General features: G+C 43.9%; 1 protein-coding gene across 1 annotated transcript; it reads left to right on the plus strand.

The window, feature by feature from the left end:
* Positions 1–8,714: 8,714 nt before the first annotated feature.
* On the plus strand, positions 8,715–17,875 carry ARRDC4 (arrestin domain containing 4). Its single transcript, XM_063346616.1, has 8 exons — positions 8,715–9,132; positions 10,244–10,310; positions 10,588–10,735; positions 12,553–12,655; positions 13,362–13,618; positions 14,209–14,371; positions 14,905–15,059; positions 15,170–17,875. Exons 1-8 carry the CDS (start codon positions 8,793–8,795, stop codon positions 15,224–15,226), a joined length of 1,290 nt encoding a protein of 429 aa, XP_063202686.1. The 5' UTR covers positions 8,715–8,792; the 3' UTR covers positions 15,227–17,875.
* The last annotated feature ends 961 nt before the right edge of the window (positions 17,876–18,836 follow it).

Genomic DNA, 18,836 nt, shown 5'->3' on the forward strand with positions numbered 1-18,836 from the left:
TGTTCCGTCAACTTTTGAGCTAAATCTTTATTCTTTTTAAATTAACTTCCTGGTACAGTTGATTTACAGTAGGCATCTTCTGTAATCCAATTCTACGTTTTGCAGATCCTGTGGACACCAATAGTCAGTGTCTTCATCAGTTACACACCAAGCCCAAGATCTAACATTGGGCCTAAAAGAACTTGTCTACGTGGAAGAGATTCACAGTGAACTTAAGTAAAAAAATAAAGTGTAGAGGAAATTAAAGACCTTAATCAAATTTTGTAAGTGCTCAGACTTCATTATGCCAAATAAAAATATCATACTCTTCCTGGAATTTGAAAAGAATCTGTTAATGATAATGCCTCTACATGGAAATACATTCTTTGCAGAATGGCAACAGCGCAGCGTTTACTGAGCTCTTAGTAAAATAAATGAAGTGCTCTGTGATTGCTTCCTTTGAACACGGAAAAATACAGGTAGCGCATACTAATGTTTTCCAACAATAGCGTCTATCAGGGAAAAGCTGTGATCTGTACAGATATTTAAGCAGAACAAAATGTAGGCTCTGCCTATGCCATTTTTATAATCATGGATGCACAGGAGAAGTTAATGCCTGTATAACTTAGAGCATTGGTGGCAGCAGAAGTGTGCAGTTTTCTTTTTCTCTTTTTAAAATTCTGAACATTTTGCTTCCAACTTCTGAGTGGCAATTCAAGAAGAAAAAAGGGGAAAATTTGCCACGTGAAAGATGTAATAAGAAGCAAATTCCCACTATAAAAGTCCTATGATTGACATAGTCTTGTCATTATCATTGAAAATAATCTTCTGGTGCGTTATAATGACAAGAGGATGTGTAATGTTATTCTGATACAAGAAAAGACTGTGTACATTCATTGATCCAAAGAATTCTAATTCACCCCATAGAGGAAGATAAGAATCACAACAGCAGGCAGTTAAAAGTCCATCTAGCCCTGTATCCTGGCTCTGATAATGCCTAATACTTCATATTTCAGAAGAAAGTGTCAAAATAGGAGCCTCATTGTGAGCACATCTAAAAATGAACAGTATTAATAGTGCGTTCTTATCTCCCATGCTTTTCACGGCTAGCTGACCATTATTGGCTTCCACAACAACAGTTACCATAGCAAGTGAGCTTGATGTGTGTTCTCTTTTTCTTTTATACAGATGTATTTATGCATGTCTGTAATGCACATGCAGTAATTGAAATGCTAGAAAGTCCCAACCTTTTCTTACATTTAAGAATAATTTGTGTATTTTCTTTTAAAAGGAAATACAGGCTTAACCAGCTATTGTCAGCCCAGGTTTTTCATTTCTGTTTTAATCATAGCTTGAACTGGTTACTGAGAAATTTCTCAAGAAATATTTAAATATTTTTAAATGTGGTTAACCCAACTAATTGTTTTAAAAAAACACCTGGGAAAGTTTAAACACGGACTCACAGGTCTGAGGAAACGGGCATCATGACACAAGGCATAAAAGATTCAGCATCTTCAGCTTATCAAAGTAAAGGTTTGGGAGGGTGAAAACTCAACAGATATCTAGAAAAATTCAGTAATGTGAATGATTCAACCTCATACAAAGTAGCAAAACAACAACCTACTATTTAGAAACTAATAATCTCTACCTTGTGTTAAGACACCATTTCCTTGAAGCAGGATGCGTAAAAACCAGAGGTGACTAGAAAGAATAATGGTGTTGCCATGTCCTGGCACCTACATGGCAAGATGCACTATCTTTCTAGGGTGCGTGCTCTGATCCAGTGTTTGTGACAGTCTTCACTTATACGCACGTGAAGGGGGAAGAAGATGTGACTCAAATCATCCTGGTCTGCCTGGGTCCTATGAAATTATTTGAGAGAGATTCAGATTCACTTCCAGAATGGGACATGCTCATAAAAGGTGCAGCTTTACCCTAAGACAATAATTATAATCAGATTTCATGCCTTGCAGCATCAGCTGGTTACTGGTAAATGTAAGAGGATTTTTTCTCCCTAGGTTTGTCAGTCAGCTTCCATTGCTGGGGGTGTTATACCTTCCTCCAAAGCACTGGAGGCAGGAGCTCGACGTCCTCTCTTCTGACACCAAGAATATCCTTGGTTGACCTGATGACATGCCTTGCTTAAGGGTTCAAGGTTATTCTGGTTACCAGATTTTAGGGAAAGGTTATTAAGGAGGTGGGTTGTTTTAGGATATGCTTGCTTCTGCCATCCAGGGTTGATTTTTTGATGGGACCACGTGGGGAGACCCCACCTCCACATGCCTTACCAGTGATGGCACTCTGCTTTCATTTGTTCCCCTCCTATGCTAGGCATTGCAACTGTACAATGACTGAACACGGGCTGGGCCTTTAAGCTTGAGCAAGAGCACGCAAGGTAAATTTAGCAGCTTGTGATACTGGGTAAGCTTGACTAGATGGACTTAACTCCAGGCAGTTACTATGAAACTCCAAACCCTCCCGCAGTGTTAAAGGAAAAGTGGCTCCATGTCATGGAGCACCTTCCGCTACTCCAGGCATAAGAGACTGAGTATCAGAATGTATTTGTACAACTTCCCTAATATCATCCTTTATCTTATAACATCCAACAACCTGACATTAAGCATAAGCACTTCATGACACACGCATCTTTTTAAGGACAGAACCATACTGTGTCTATTGAAATTATGCTGAAATAGCAGTAAAAGGCAATTAAACCTGTTCTAAGTTAAAGCACACCTTCCCATCAGCACAGCTCAACTGCGATCCCAGGCTGCTCCCTGTCCTGCCGACTGCTCACGTTATCTCAGGCTGCTGACTCCACTTTCCATCCATTGTAGCTCTTACTCTACGTTCCCTTTTGGCATAAAGCATTCCATTATCTCTGTTTTCTGCTGAAGTAATATCTTTCCTAAGCCTGGGCAACAACAGCAGCCATCAGAAATGGTGCTGTGAAAAAAATAAACCCGCTTCACGTGGAGCACTTCTGCCTCTGTTAATTGCTGTGTTGCTGGACCATGCCGAGAGCCATACACAACATGAGGTGACACCTTCACTAGATCCTGTCCAGCAAATAGCACACTTAGAACTATCTTTACAATGATTTGGGATATGCCATCTGTATTTTCTCAGAGACAGGATCCCACGTCATTGCTTGGTGAGAACTGGTATGGTTGAAGAGTCACCACAAGGCACACATTCCTGTTTACAGGAATGGTCTAGTTCAGATCCGGGCATGCACTTCCCTTCAGGGTGAGGTTTTCTGGTATGAGATTCAGGTTCATCTCCAGTTCAAAGTTTTTCAGTTTAAATTAAAAAAAGGGCACTTTACAAAGCCCTCAAAACCCTCAAATTACAGCCCATAGAAGGAACCAGCTAAAGCAGCACATAACTAGGAACCCAAATGAGTTTGTTAATTCCCCTTTCCCTTTCTGGCTATTCATTCCCTTGAGCTGGAACACCAAACCACGATCCACACATGAATAATGCAGCTGCTGTTTCAGAGTTGATTCAACAACAGAAATCTGTATCCTCCCTCTTTGTCAGATATTTATAGGAATATTTCTGACCATCTTGCTTTGAAGTCAGAGTCACTGAAATGCAAAGGGGTACATGCTACAATTGTAGGAAGCTCTTCCTCCAGAGGAGCACTTCCAGAAGGCCACATTAATTGTGAAGGCGCCACTAATGCCGATAAATCTTTCTGTCCTCAGGGGACACCAGGATGAAGGGATGTTCTAACCACATCCATTTTTCTCTCCTCCCGCTCCTTGCAAACCCTGTAGTAGCTGTAAACAGCCAAAGCCACCCTCCGGCAGTCCTCTGCTGCCCAACTGAGTGCTGGATTTAGATCACTTTTATCTAAGGGAACTAGCCATAACAGATCCTGCAGTCTGATTCACTATACAAATATTAAGCAAACAACAGGTCACTCAAGAGTTTTCTTTACCAGTGCATGAAACAACACGCTGGTCCATCGCGTGCTGGCATGCAATCCCAGTGTGTCCGGCTAGGAACTGGCATGGGGGCCCTTGCCCTGTGGGCAGGCTTGCTGCTGCCACCTCACAAGATCATTCATCTGGAGGTAAGGAGGAAGGTCCTGGCACCGAGCTGCCACTGAAAGTGGAAAGGATCCCTTGCAGTTTCCACCAGAACCTTTTCCTCCACCCCAGCCTCTCGACCCAGGGTTGAGACACACCTTTCCCACCCCTCGGAAGGTAAAGAGAGGGTAGGAGGCAGCTGTATGAACCAAGCACTCAGTGCGTGAGCCTTGACAGTTTGGTTCTCCGTCATCAAGCTAGTGCAACCTGCTCTGTCCCTACTCTGCCCCAGATGCCCTACATTGGCAGTCCTTATGTCATTTGTGATTTTCCATTTCCAGACATAACCTTGTATTAAGATTGGTCCTTTGGCCTGCAACACAATTGCGCCTTGTCTGACGGGCTGTGTGAACAAACACCTGCCAAGAGGAAACGTGCACCTTGAGATCCCTGGGCCAGTATGTCAGTATTTGCTTTTTCCAATGTACCACATATGGCACGATTCTTAAAAATATGCTCACTGGTGTTTTATACCTTGGCAGCGGTGAAGTGTCAGACTAGCTGGGCACTGTGTTTGCAGTGGCTTTTGGAACAGCATCTCTGGCTCCTTGCAATCTCCTATCTGTAAATGTCACTTAATTGTCTAAGAAAAATTTGGCTGACCTTTCAATTACTGGTAATAGAATAAAAGCAATAAAAGACTGTATGTGACAGCAAGTGTCACCAATACCCATTTGTCGCCTTCTTGTGCTGATTGGGAGCGGCAGGGAGAATTCACACTCCACTCCAGGACTGCATTTTTGGCACAGCGCTGATAAAGGAACTCACTGGTAAAAGGCCAGGAACTAGGGAAAGGAATGGCCTCCCATCCCTCCCTGTCCTGACTCCGTAAACAAACCCAGAAAGAGTAGTATCTGTCAAAAAAGTCTATATTCTGAGGGCTTTTGTGGAACTTAAAAAGAGTCCATAATGTCTGCTGTCAGGGGTAAACATTGCTCTCATGCAACCGCTTTCTAATGTCTGTCAGACAAGCCGAGACAGTTGAAACTATTTGCAGATAAAGGACCAGATACACGGGCAAATCCTCCTACCATGCAGAAAGGTTTCCACACTCTTCACTGCCTTTGTGAGGCCTTCATTCGAGCAGAGCCCATCTCATGGCTCTTCCACTGATCTCAGCTGCAGCTAAGTCACTTTTTTTTTTTTCCCCCCTGTTGTGTTTGGTACTGGATGAGAAAAACACTTGAGTCAATGTTATAGTACAGCAATCTCAAATCAGAAATCCACAGTTTGTAAACGAGCTGTTAGCAGCTCTCATAAACACTTCTCAAAGTCCTCCAGTAGCAGAAATAGCTGTTCACTCTCTAAACCGTCAGGCTATTGATTAAGATCAGAAAGGCTCAGTTAGCAAACTCCTAGTGCTGGTGCCTGACTCAGGATTAAGAGCTGTGTCTCAGTTCCCTTTGAGCAGGGAGAGGACAGCAAGTACTGACCAAATTTTTCACTTCCCTCCCAGTCACAGCCCGGATCCCTGAAAAACAGAGACCACCTTGGCAGAGCTTGCTGTTGCTAAGACCAATTCTTACCTTGCATGTTCCTCAAAAGTGGTTATTCATGTATCAGGTGTCCTTCCCTATGTGGAAAATTGGAATCTATATAATAGTTTCAAAAACTCTTCTGGCAGGTTCAAGCCCTGATAGCCTATTTTCAATACGTGCACTGAAATGAGTTAAAAATAATTATTACGTGTAGAAACCGACACTGTCAGATCCATCTAAATTCAGTGATCTGACCACAGCAGTGATTTCCAAATTAACCAGCAGAGCTAGGATATTACCAGTATTACCAGCTGCTGTAGGAAGATGTTCTAGTTCCTTCATCTTCAATATAAAGTCGGTGATTATTGCTAGAGCTGTTCGCAGCTTTGTGGGTATTCTCAAATGAGACCTTTCTGTGTGTATTCGTTACTCTTACAGGCTAACGTGCATTAATCATCTTGTTCAGGCAGCTCTTTCTTACATAGTCCTGACTAAAGTGAATGAAAATATAATCGAGCATGTTAATATATCTCTTCCTCTTTCACACATACCCCCACACAGAAAGATCCAGTCGCACACATACACCCGCACTGTCTTGAGTGTTCATCTTCTCTTCCTTCCTTTTGGCTTATCAGAGACTAAAATAGCGATGTGGTGGTTTCCACCGTTCATGGTACAACTTCACTCTGTTGGTCAGTTAAAATGCCTCATGCACAAGAAAGTATTCTCAAGATGGGTGGATGTGAAAAACAATTGCTCCATGATAATTTCAACAAGTTCTAGTCTTTGAATACTGCTGGGAAAAAAAGTGTATGAAAGGGCAAACAATCATCTGGAACAAGTGTCACCTGACTGTGACAGGCCATTCCTATTAATTGTGTCCTTTATGGGCTAATTGTTGGAGTTATTCAAGCCTCTTAACTCTCACTAATTCTGTATGATGTTTTATTTTATATGCAATTGTCCATGTTTATTCATTTCCCTATCTAGCTCATTTGCACTTGAAAGAATAAATGGGAATGAATGGTCGCATAATATCCATAAGAGAACTAATTACTTTTATACAGGCTCTAATTCATACAGGAAAAAAAGGGAGGTGTGGGGTTTTGGTTTCGGTTTTTTACCCTTTGTATCATACTTTCAAGATCAGATGCAAGAAAGTGCATACACACATCGCTAGCAAATAAGCAAATATTCAGTATATTCACATCCAAGGATGTTCTGTTGGCTGGCTACAAAACTAACTTAATACTTGCTAATATAAAAAACCGAATATAAGAAGATTAATGCAGAACTAGACATTCAAGCTGTATTAGCTTAATTGAACTAAAAGTACCAAAGATAGCATGATTTTGTACACCACAACTTCCAACTATAATGCAACATCTGCAGTTTCTAGAAAAGCTATTTCAAAAAGCACAAAGAGATACGAATATCCAAAAAATCTTCAAATACTTAAACAACCATCACAGCATTCTTTTCTCTAGTTACATAATTCTTCATCATGAACTGGGGAGCCCGTGGCCAAGGGCCCAACTAAAGCCTATGAATTCAACCCAGCTGTAACCACTTTGCTTTTTCCCACATTATTACTGATTAACACAGAGGTGGGCACTAACTTGTAGCCAACAAAAGGTGTTCAAAAGGCCTACCTCGCTCTTGGCAAGGACAAGTTCTTCATTGCAGAAGTAATTCTAAATGTGAGCCTTCATTTCACAGGACAGGATATCACAAAGGTATGCCAGGGATTCTGAGGAAGCCGGACGTTATCTTGTCAGTTATTTAGAAGTCAAGGCTCTGAGTCTGGAAGACATTTTTTGCTAATTTCGGTAATTAACTGAGTCAGCTGGGAAATGCCACGCTGGTGTTTTCCAGCGCTCCGGAGGCACGCAGGAAGGTGCAGGTGTCAGAAGCTTCAAGCGGGCAGGTGACCTGCCGTGGGAAATGACTCCCTCATTACCCATGGAAATGCTGGCAGACCACTCACCGCACACACCTTCAGGAAGATGCACTACTGCCAACTCAGGCAATCACAAAATGTGACACTTCCTACAGCAATATTAATTTTATCTGTCCATTTTGCAAAGCATTTCACTGTAGTGTGTATTAGGCCGGCCACTGGCTGGATGTGTAGCAGCTGCACCTCTGTTGGGCTGCTGGATCTGTCCGTGCTCACCCATTGACGCGGACGTACTTACCACTATCCCGATAGATGCTGGGGATTTTCACAAGCTGTTACTTCTAAAAAATTGGAAATAACAGCAAACTTTGCATTTATTCTAGCGGATAAAGGTTTACACCACACCGCTTAGGCGTGACAGTGTGCAGCTCGGTGTAGCCATTAGCTATCCAGCTACAGCACCGGGGGTGTACAACCAACCTCTTGAGCCGGACGGCTCTTGGTCTGCAAGGTGCAGAGCACTCGGGGCCCGTGCGGGGAGCGAGGCCTCGGGGCGATGCGGGACAGCGCCCTCACGGACGGCACCCGTCACCTCAGCGGGAAAGGGGCTCGCGCAGGCGGCACGGCGCTCCCGAAGGAACGCCCGGGCACACCGGGCGGGAGCGGCAGCGCCGCACCGCTTCGCCCCGTGTAACGCGCTCAGCCAGCCCGGCGAGGAGAGGCTGAGACCGAAGGCGGCCCCGGCCCCGCGCTCCCTCCTCCCCTCAGCCGCCATGACAGCAACCGAGGGCCCGAGGCTTGCCCGCCACGCAACGCCCGCCACGACAGTGGCCACAGCCGGAAGGCGGGACAGCGAGGGCCGGGATCCCCGCAGCCGCGCTGCCCGGGCCCTCCCCGGCGGGCTGAGGGAGGCCGCTCGCGGGTCCGCCCCGCCCTCCCCTCTCTTCGCCGCCCCGCCCGGCCCTTCGCCCCGCCCCTCCCCTGCCTGTTTATCCACAGGCTGTGCACGTGGTAGCCATGCCGCGCCATTGGTCCGCTCGCCAGGTAGCTGCAGCCACCCGGCCAATCGGGGAGCTGTCCACGCGCGGCCGTCCGCACACGATTGGCTCCGCCGCCGTGATCACGCAGCATGACGCACTCCGAGTGTGCGCCCGTAGAGGAACCAATGAGGAGGGGGCCCCGGGGCAGCCCGCGGCGAATAGTATGGCAGGGAGCTGAGGGGCGGCCAATGAGGAGCGGGCTGGGGCGGGACTTTCCGCTGCAGGCGCTGGCGGAGACGGGCGGGTTTTAAAGCAACCGTCGACGGCGGCCGCAGGCTTCCCCCGCAGCCGGGGAGCGATGGCGGCGGCCGGGCCGGGCCTGGGCCCCGGGGCCGGCGGGGCGGTGAGGACGCTGGCCCTGGTGCTGGAGGACGAGGCCCGGCGCGGCGGCGGCTACTGCAGCGGCGACACGGTGTCCGGGCAGGTGCTGCTGGAGCTGGCGGGGCCGCTGCCGCTCCGCGGGCTGCGCCTGGAGGCCGCCGGCCGGGCCCGCGTCGCCTGGAGCGAGAGTTCGGGTGCTGTCCCCGGGGCGGGAACCTGGGGGGTAGCGGCGAGGGCGCCGGGGCCGGGGCCTCGGCGGGAGGCAGAGGTGCGCTACCTGGACATCCGGCAGAACCTCCTGCGGGACCCGCCCGAAGGTGAGGGGCGGGCGGGGGGCGGGGGGGGGGCGCTGAGGGGAGGCTCCCCGCCTTCTGAGGACCGCGGGGGTGGGATCGGGGGGTCTGGCGCCTCCTTCGCGGGGGAAGGGCTCCGAGGCCAGGGCCCCCCTGCTCCCGGGGGGGAGGGGGTTTCCGCGTCGCAGGAAGGCGCCCACGCCCTCTTCTCCCACGGAGGGGGGAGGCTGCGGGTGCAAACGCGCTCCGAGGAGAGATGAGGGTCGGGGGTGGGTCACGAGACACGGCGTGAGGTCCGGGCAGCTGCCCGGCCAGCGGCTACATCGCTCCCCCCGGGAGACTTGGGGCTGGGGCAGCCGCAGCCCTCAGGTGTGCGCCCGGGGGGGGCCGCCCGCCGCCGCATCCCGCGGTCGCTCGGCACGGGGCGCGGACGGCTGGAAAACGCGGAGCAGGCCCAGAGGGGAGTCTGCGGCTCCGAGCTCCCCGCGCCGGGCCCCCGCGGGGGTCTCACGGGGCACCGGCCGCTCCCGCGCGCCCTGCGGCAGCGCCCGCGGGAGGCTCCTGCCGCAGCCGTGTGTCCCTGGGCCACTGCAGCAGCGGGGCAGCAGCCGCGAAATAAAGGGACGCGGCATCTCGGTGGGTGAGGGTGAAACGCGCCTCGAGTTCATCCGTAGGAAAGTAAATTCAGGCCTTTAAAAATTGAATTACAGTAGGCCCTCTATGGACGTATTGAGATTGCATACATTAATAGTATTGCATAACGCTGACCTTAAATTGCAGCTTTTTAGCACAGAAATTAGCTTAATAGTTAATTGAAAAGGTAGATCAATTGGTGTCCTGCAAATTGCAAAGGAAAAGAAATTTACTTTATGCTTTCCAGAAGCCATTTTGGATTAGAAGTTGGCCAGAGTCCTGAACTGAAACTCAAGGTCTCTGTGTTTCCTTGATTTTTTCATTGAAATCGCATCACAGCATAAATAAAGCGTGGGCTCCAATCCAGAACCCACTGGGATCAATAAAAACTTCTAGTTCCTTGCATCTGGGTGTTTTTATACATAAATAATTTCTAAAAGCATCTGCTTTGTTCTTCTATTTATGGAATAACTAAAACATACTATTCATTTTTATGCTACAGGTGAGGAAAGCTTAATTCTTCTTGATGGAAGACATGAATTTCCGTTCAGCTTTCAGCTCCCTCAAGAGTAAGTTAAATAATCTGACGTGAAGGGATTGTGCTGGACACAGCATGTTGTGGAACATGAACTTAACGTAATTTTACTTGGTTTCTTTTACAATCAAACTGATAGGTCAGCTTTATAAGTTTGTCTTAATCAGCCGGCACACAGACATGTCTTGTTTGCTTCAGTTTCCCTAAGGCCCTAAAAGTACAAGCTGTAAATCGGTAAACATTTGTATACACAGGAAGTGCTCGTGTTTGGAACAAACTGAGGGTAATGCTTTCCTGACTGCTTGTTTCAGACCTCTGGTGACCTCTTTTACTGGGAAGTACGGCAGTATTCAGTACTACGTGAAGGCAGTTCTGGAGAGGCCTGCAGCACCTGATCAGAGTGTACAGACAGAGCTCCAGGTCATTAGCCATATCGACGTCAGCTCGCCAGCTTTATTGGTAAGAGGGTCCTCTGCTCCTCCTCCCCCCTTTGAAGCCAGCTGCAAAAAAATCGTTTCCAAGAAGCATTCACATCCAGCCATAACCATTTCCATGTTATTCTGGAGTGTCATTTTCTGACTTCTGAAAGCATATAAGCTCCCTAAGCTTTTCTCTATAAATAGATGATCTTAGGTTGTGTGAATAGCAAACAGAGTGGCTTTTTTTAATACCATTGATTACATCCCTGCTGGCAGAGACGTTCTTGCCAAAAAGTTATGCAGGCTTCACATGCATAAATAAGGCTTAATAATAATAATGCGCAAGCATAAAGTAGTTACTCTTACCAGAGCAACTACATTCACAGGGCTGCAGTGTCCTAAACTCTACAATAATAGTAGGTTGAGGAACAGTAATTACAGAAGAGTATTAATCATGCCCAGCCTGTCATTTATGCTCTGGCCATTATGTTACGTATCCTTCCATTTTGCATGTCGTTTTCTAACATTAAGTGCGTGCACGCAGCTGCTTCAGAGATCTTTTCAGTTATTTCCTTATGACAGATTTGGCCACATTAAAGCATTGAGTTTCTAATAATCGCTAGAAATACTGTAGAGTAATAAGAAAGATCAGGCATTAAGTAATGAGAAAATAGGCAAGATGGAAGCTAATGAGCTGGATTCTTTTATCTCAACCCATATTATGAAAATAATATAAAATTATACCTTGCACTTTCATGATAGCAACTGGATCTAAATGGTTATTCATTTAAATATGAATGAGTAATTTCTATTTTATTTAAAATGCTAGGATAATTTTAACATTTCATCATGATGTGAACATAGCTAAGAAATGTTTTGAACAGGGTTTTTTCCCTCTTTATATGCTTACGTTTTAATTTTTCTGTCTAGAGAGACCTTAGAGAAGTATTTTGGCAGTGACGTCTGTAAGCAGAATATAGCCTTTGTATTCAACGATGTAGATCAGGAGTACGAAGGCAGTACATCAGATGCTGCAAGGGTAGAGCAGAGCAGGAGAGGGCTGTGGGGCACGTAAAGTAGGTGGTGCCTGTCTTAATGCATTCCAAGGTTACCACCAAAAAATTGCAAAACAACACAAATTTTAGACTCCATAATTCTATTGACTGGGGACTAGAGCCTGGTAAATCATTTTAAGTAGCTTGAATCCTGGCTGGGACCCTTGACATGTGTACTCGGACATTGTAAGTTTATTCTAATGAAAATTTTACCAACAGTGTAAGTGTCATCTAATGTCACAGTCCTCCATGAATAATTAAGATGGTTTTTGTCATCAGCCTAAATTTTTGGGGGGTTGTGTGGCTTGCAAGCTATGAAGATGCATCACCTTAGCCCAGTGTGTATACATTTGTCCTTTCTTGTGAAGGATACAAAGGTAAAAACAGTTTACCTGCTTAACTATTAGTTGCTTGCAGATGAAATGAATTCTGCATTCTTCTGCACTGAGGAACACGGGCATAAATACCACAGTACTCCATCAGACCTTTAAAAAGTCGCACCTATAACATCTGCTAAATCAATCTGTTTGAAGACAGATTACATCCAAATGCACATTGGTTTCTGTTACCTCGTTAATATGGTCTAAATGCAGACTGGGATTTTAAAACAGCCCTATGTTCAGATAGTCAAACCTTGGTTCCGTTTTACATGGTAGCAAAACTCCAGTTCCATTGAGTAGTAGAGTGATTCAAATCAAGTGACTTTTAGAGCTAGACTGCAATGACTAATAACGCATAACGTTAAACTGCAAGTGACTGATAGCTTTATGCCATAAAATGAAAAATACTCTATATTTTATAGACACCTGTTCTAAGAAGTCAGGAGAAGATGGTTGGCTGTTGGTTTTTCACCTCTGGGCCAGTGTCTCTCAGTGCCAAAATTGAGAGGAAGGGATACTGTAATGGTAAGAGTAGTTATCTTCAAAATGTGAATATTAAACATTTAGTAGGGTTTTTTTATCTCTGTGAAGCCAACACGTTATAGTTGAAAGAACAGTTCCATTTAGTAGGCAGTAAATTGAGATCTGTATGAACTTGCTTTAACAAAAATCTTCTTGTCTTGCTCCTCACTCCCCCTTGGGAATATAAATCGAAAGGAAGTTCTGTCAGTCAGTCATCTTAAGGAAAGCCATGCACATCTGAGTGTAAAGAACAAAACGCTTTTATTTGGGATAAAATACTTAATTGGGGACGTAATCAGGTTTTTATGTCCTGCTTGTGTAGGTTTACACTTCTGTAAGAGTGAGCTTTAGCAGCTTCTTTGTCGTCTTGATAACTTTAGATACATCGAGGAAATAAAACATTCTGGAATTCAGTTAGTACTATATAAAAGGAAGATTGACGCATAATTTGCAAATAAAGTTTTTACAGCTTGTTCATATTATGCTTAATGTTTCAAAATGAGTCATTGTTTATACATAAAATGTAGTAGGTGGCTACAATTCTGCCTGGATACCGCTCTGCAAAAAAACCCCAAAAGCTTAGCTTGAGGAAACGAACAAGTACTGTTCATAACAGGGCAGCGATGTATGTGCTGGGTAACGTGCTTTGATGCTGCCAGAGGAAAGTTGGTAAATACAAATTACTCATTGAACTTTTTCTGTCTTTAAGGGGAAGCCATACCAATCTATGCAGAAATTGAGAACTGCTCTTCTCGTTTGATCGTTCCAAAAGCTGCCATTTTCCAAACGCAAACTTACCTGGCCAGTGGGAAGACAAAAACTTTCCGTCAGATGGTTGCCAATGTCCGAGGAAACCATATTGCCTCTGGGAGTACAGATACCTGGAATGGAAAGACTCTGAAAATCCCACCTGTGTCCCCCTCTATACTTGACTGCTGCATTATTAGAGTAGAATATTCATTAGCTGTAAGTACGGGTTTTAATTACAAATGTACATACTCTTGAATACTGCGTTGAGTTGGGAACAGAAGAATTTTCTCTACTGAACAGCCATTAGATTTTGAATTTGGGAACAACAATAAATATAAATAAATACTATATACCGTATAGGCGAGAGACAGAAGATAATGAAGAGACTCTGAAATGGAAAGACAGGAATAACGGGGAAAACAGAAAAATGTTTCTGAGGAAGCAGCAGCTTAGTTTTAGACCTGCAGAGGTTATTAGGGGACAGGAGTTCAAGCTGAATGGCTTCCTCTAGTCATTCTTTTCAGAAAGGGGAAGATGGGACTGAAAGTCAAGTGCATAATTATTTTTGTCAGCCTATTTTGTATCTTTTTAATGTCATCTGGAGACAAGGTACAGAAAGCAGGATGTTGCTGGAAAATAAGGAAAGCTGCCAGAGTATTAGCTAAACATATCTGGAATGAGAAAATTCCCAATTCTTTTTAAACGATCTGCAGTATGGGGAGTAGGGTAACTTCTAGGAGCAGCAATTCAGTGGGGTCTCATGATGTTTTTTTTTTTTTTTCTTTTATTTGGGGGTTGTCACATAGGTGTATATCCATATTCCTGGTGCTAAGAAATTGATGATTGAAATGCCTCTGGTGATTGGCACTATTCCATGTATTGGATTTTCAAGCAGAAACTCCAGCATTACCAGCCAGTTTAGTATGGATATGAGCTGGCTGGCATTGACCATGCCAGAACGCCCTGAAGGTAATACATATTGAACTCTTCATAATACAGCATCGTACTGTCTATCCCAGAAGGATAATCGCAGTGCCAGTTTAAGGGCACTAGGAGGGATGTAGGCCATTAAAGAATGACTCATGAGAAGTGAGGCACATAAACGTACGTCAAGATCCAGAAGGACTGGTGAGGATAGCTTGACTCCAGCCTTGCTTAAGTATCTCTTTACCCTTTCAGCTGAATCTTCTAACTAACTTCTGATAGTGGGAATTCTATTTTGGAGGTAGACACCTTAGAGTTAATCATTACTGAATATGTCTTGATACGACACAGATTTGTTGCTGGAGTAGCCCGAAAAGCACCTGTAGTGTTCCTGCTGAATCACCTAAGCTTACTAAAAACATAATTCTAGTTACAGTATTTATGAATATAGGGCACTGCATACAGTTTGACAATAGTATGTTTAATAAATACAGTCTTCATGGTCTCAGATACTGTAATACATCTGTTTTCTTGCTCTGAGTGAATGGTTTTTGACAGTAGCATCTCTTGTGTTTCAGCACCACCAAATTACGCTGATGTAGTGTCTGAGGAAGAGTTCTCCAGACATGTTCCTGCTTATCCACCACCAATTGACTGTGAGGAACAATTGTGTTGTCCTGTCTTTGCTTACATCCAAGAGTTCCGGTTTCAGCCTCCACCTCTTTATTCAGAGGTAAAAAAATAAACAGCAGGTGCTGTTTTTATTGTCAGATGGCAAAAAAACCCCACGTACAGAATTGCAAGAATTACAGGCAGTAACTGTTGCCTTTTTTCTCTCCGTAGATCGATCCACATCCAACTGATGTAGAAGAAGTTCAGCCCGTTTCATTCATGGTCTGAAGAGGATTTGTAAGGAGCATCATTGTGATGAATGTCTTAATCTTTCTGCTGCTTAAGCTGATAGTGCAGCTAAAAAGGAACTGGTTTTCTTTTTCAAAAGTTAAGTTTGTGTACAAGAGAGGCAAACGGAAATGGAGAGGGAGGTATGAGCACGTTTGGTGGTGGAAGAGAATCTGCTGGATTAGTCTGCACAGAGGATGTTGTGGGAGCAGCTGTGCTTGGGATCCTTGAGAAGAAGTACCTGAAAATACAGAATGCTTCTAGAAAGTGGATATACTGCATAAAGTACAAGGAGATGTAAGGATCTTCTGAAGAAAAAATATTTTGTTTGGAACACTCTGGAAGAATTTACGTAATGATGTTGACGTTGAGAACTTCTGTAGTAGAACTTGCGTAGTAGAACAGAATGGGGGGTAAGAAAACATTTCCAAAAGATTCCGGTGTTCAAGGGGCTTCGGTTTTGCACTGGCTGCATCCAAGAAAGGAACACTACTAAAACACAGAGCGAAGCCTTCACACTAGCATAACTTTGTATTTCTTGAGAACCTGCCCTTCTAGCAACTGCCAAGTACTACTGTTTCATCACGCATAATGATTCTAAAGACATCATGGATGAAAGAATAGTTACTACGCAATATTATGAAGGCAACCATTTACTGAATGAAAGACACAAGTATGTAAAAGAGAAATGAACTTTGATAAGAGCTTATGCACTATGCTTTCTTTCAAGGGATTTCTTAAGGGAATTATTCTAGCCTCTTCTACTGTGAGTTCTTTTTCTGCATCTTAAGCCTATGGATAGCATGATAAGGGGAAGCACGGCAAGGGAGAATCCTTTTGCCAACAGCAGGTATACTTAGCAAAATGGACAATACTTATTTATTCAGAAGCCTTTATAAGCCTACCTCTGTTTTGGATATTTACTTACGGTCAGATTTGAGACCAAAAAAAAGTCTTGTTAAAGCTCCAGTATACTTCAAGGTTCTAAAAGGGACCCTAAATGGTTTCTGTGGTTAGTGAATGAGATAGGAGGCGTAGGGAGAGGTGTAAATATACCCAGAATAGACATAGCTTATAACTGAAGTGAAAGCAGACGTCAGGGGAACAAAATCCTCTGGTAATGGCACAAAGCTTTTCATTCCTCCTGCATTTTTGTCTAAAGATCTGTTGTCAGGGGCTGCACTGGTCATTTGCTATCTGTACTATTTTTTTGTTTGTGTGTTTCCTTGTTTGTTTTTGCTGTTTAACTTTGTTTTGGTGCAATATTTTAATGTTTTCTTCCTCAGGTCATTTAGAACAGAGTTTGTTGCTGCTAAGAGTGAAGGCACAGCATTTAACTTGGCCCTTCTGCTGCCTTCATTTAAAGTAGAATGTTTGCTTCCTGCCAAGCATCAATTGGAATCTGTAAGCCACCATCAAAAGATCACTTAAAGGAGAAGAAACACAGCATTCTCAATATGCACGTTTACAGTTGAGTCTTTAAACTACAGGGGATTTAGAACTACTAGAACTATTCCATATGTCTTACAGAAGGGTTTGGGGTTAAAACCCAGTGCTTCATGTGGTAAAACATTGTACTTTCTGGTAACTACAAGAATAGTAACTGAGTTTCCTTCATTTCATCAATAACTGCAGTTTAAAAAAATTTAAATGGTTTTTTATGAACTCTGTCTTCATTTAAGAAGCAGGGATTTTTCTACAGGCACACACGGATATATATTTTTAGTCTTCTTGTAGTATGACTTCCTTACATTGTCTGATTTCTAGCACTTCACCTCAAATTACTTCTACATCAGTGTAAGACATACCGATTGAGATTCCTGTTTCCCAACTGCAGTGACTTCAGTGACTTTTTTCATTTGCAACTTTAAGTATTGTCTTCTATAGCAAATGCAGCTTTAACCAAAATCTGAGTGCGTGTTTTTGAAAGGACATTCTAAAAATTAGTTTTTATCTTAAGTCTCAAGATGTAGCTCTCATGCCTTTTTATTTAAGTGATGGCGTGCCCGTGCAATCAATGCAGGATTTTCATTCACATCACCTGGAAAGGGAACAAGCGTATTTTCCTTAAGCAGATACCAGAGAGTTACTTGAAAAGGAATGTGGCTGTGTTTTAACTTGCATGTTAATAATTCAAAATACTAGCTAAAAGAACACTAGGTGCTTTTTTGGACTGTAACACCTGACAGGTGATGTGTGCTACCTGGTATAAACATGGACAAGCAAACAAGAGCATGAAGGGTAAAGACGTGCTTTCTTTTTTTTCTTAAAATCTTTGAGTTGTTTTTTTTTTTTTATGATTATTTGCAGATAAACTGTGGCCTTAGATTGTTTGCTGCAAAAAAGACAAGTATAATGTGTTTCTTAGGAAGCACACATGACCCTTCAAAGGAGGGGTGAAAGCAAGATTAAATTCTGCTCTCTGACACTGGGCTTAGTGCAGAAATTGATCCTTAAAATAATTACTGTTTGCACAATAATAAGTTCAATATGCAGGGGCTTTGTTTTGGTAACTGTGAAACAGTTTAAAAGAGACAAAATAAAAAAAAAAAACAAACAACCATGCTGTTTAACATACAGGAACATGATTGTATTTTGTACTAATGAATGAGCCCCATGGGTTCTTTGTTAATAAAAGTGTCAAACCCACGTAGTCCTGTTCATCTCTGGTTTGGGGCCTCTCAGACAAATGGCTGCAATGTCAAGAAATAACCTGTATTCCAGCAACTTTGAACGCATACAGACCTTCTCATTCCTCTTCTGATCTGGGAACTCTGCCTTCAGCTGTCACTGCTTTAGTCCCTGGAATTACCCATAACCAGGAGTTGGAACAAATTTATCAAACGTGGCCCGCGCCCCCCTGTAGCAATGCGGTGTAATACACAGGGCTTAATCACAGGGATCTTACCCGTAACGATGGAAGTGGCAGGATGTATCTCATGTATGAATCTTGCAGGATATTTTATTGTGTTTCCTTTAGACGAGATTATCTTTACTGTTTAGTTCATTGATCTAAATCGATCAGAACAACCTTATACCCGCAGCACAGAAGGGCTAATGCAGAGCGCCTCCTGCCACGGGAAACAGATGACAAATTCTGTCATTTACCACGTAGCTCACCTCATCCATAAATGAGATGATGAAACCTCTGCGAGGGTCCTGCCTCCCCAAGATTTGAGGATCAACAAGGAGCACTGTTGATTTTGTCTTCCTGTTTCCACTTTTCGAGGGAAGTCGGCAAACCTCTCCTTGGAAAATCCAGGCGAAGACGCTGTTCAGGGTGAGGTTCAAGAACGGGAGCTTGCAGAAGGCGTCACGACTCTCAGGAAAACGCAAAACTTCAAATTCTGGTCTTAGATTTCTAAAGCCTCTCTTACTAAATGATCCTAAGGTATCCTGACAATAAGTTCACAATAGCAATTCCACTTCATCCACTGTTAAGTTTTATAGGGGACTAATTCTCTTGACAAACTAATTGCCTATTAAAATATGTTTAGCGTTTAAACAGGTAGTAAACAACGTGCTCTGCCGTACAGGACAGAGCAGATACTGCGGGCTGGTGGTGTTTGCATGGAAACGCACAATTCCCATATAGAGTAGGAGAGGGCAT

The sequence above is a fragment of the Chroicocephalus ridibundus genome, chromosome 9 (assembly GCF_963924245.1).
Source record: "Chroicocephalus ridibundus chromosome 9, bChrRid1.1, whole genome shotgun sequence".
NCBI classification, from domain to species: domain Eukaryota; kingdom Metazoa; phylum Chordata; class Aves; order Charadriiformes; family Laridae; genus Chroicocephalus; species Chroicocephalus ridibundus.

What these genes read in the sequence shown, in the direction of transcription:
- ARRDC4 (XM_063346616.1), top strand. Translation starts at nt 8,793, where the DNA reads ATGGCGGCGGCCGGGCCGGGCCTGGGCCCCGGGGCCGGCGGGGCGGTG. An exon ending in GAGTAGAATATTCATTAGCT is followed by an intron (nt 13,619 to 14,208) that starts GTAAGTACGGGT and finishes GTTGTCACATAG; the next exon opens with GTGTATATCCATATTCCTGG. An exon ending in CATGCCAGAACGCCCTGAAG is followed by an intron (nt 14,372 to 14,904) that starts GTAATACATATT and finishes CTTGTGTTTCAG; the next exon opens with CACCACCAAATTACGCTGAT.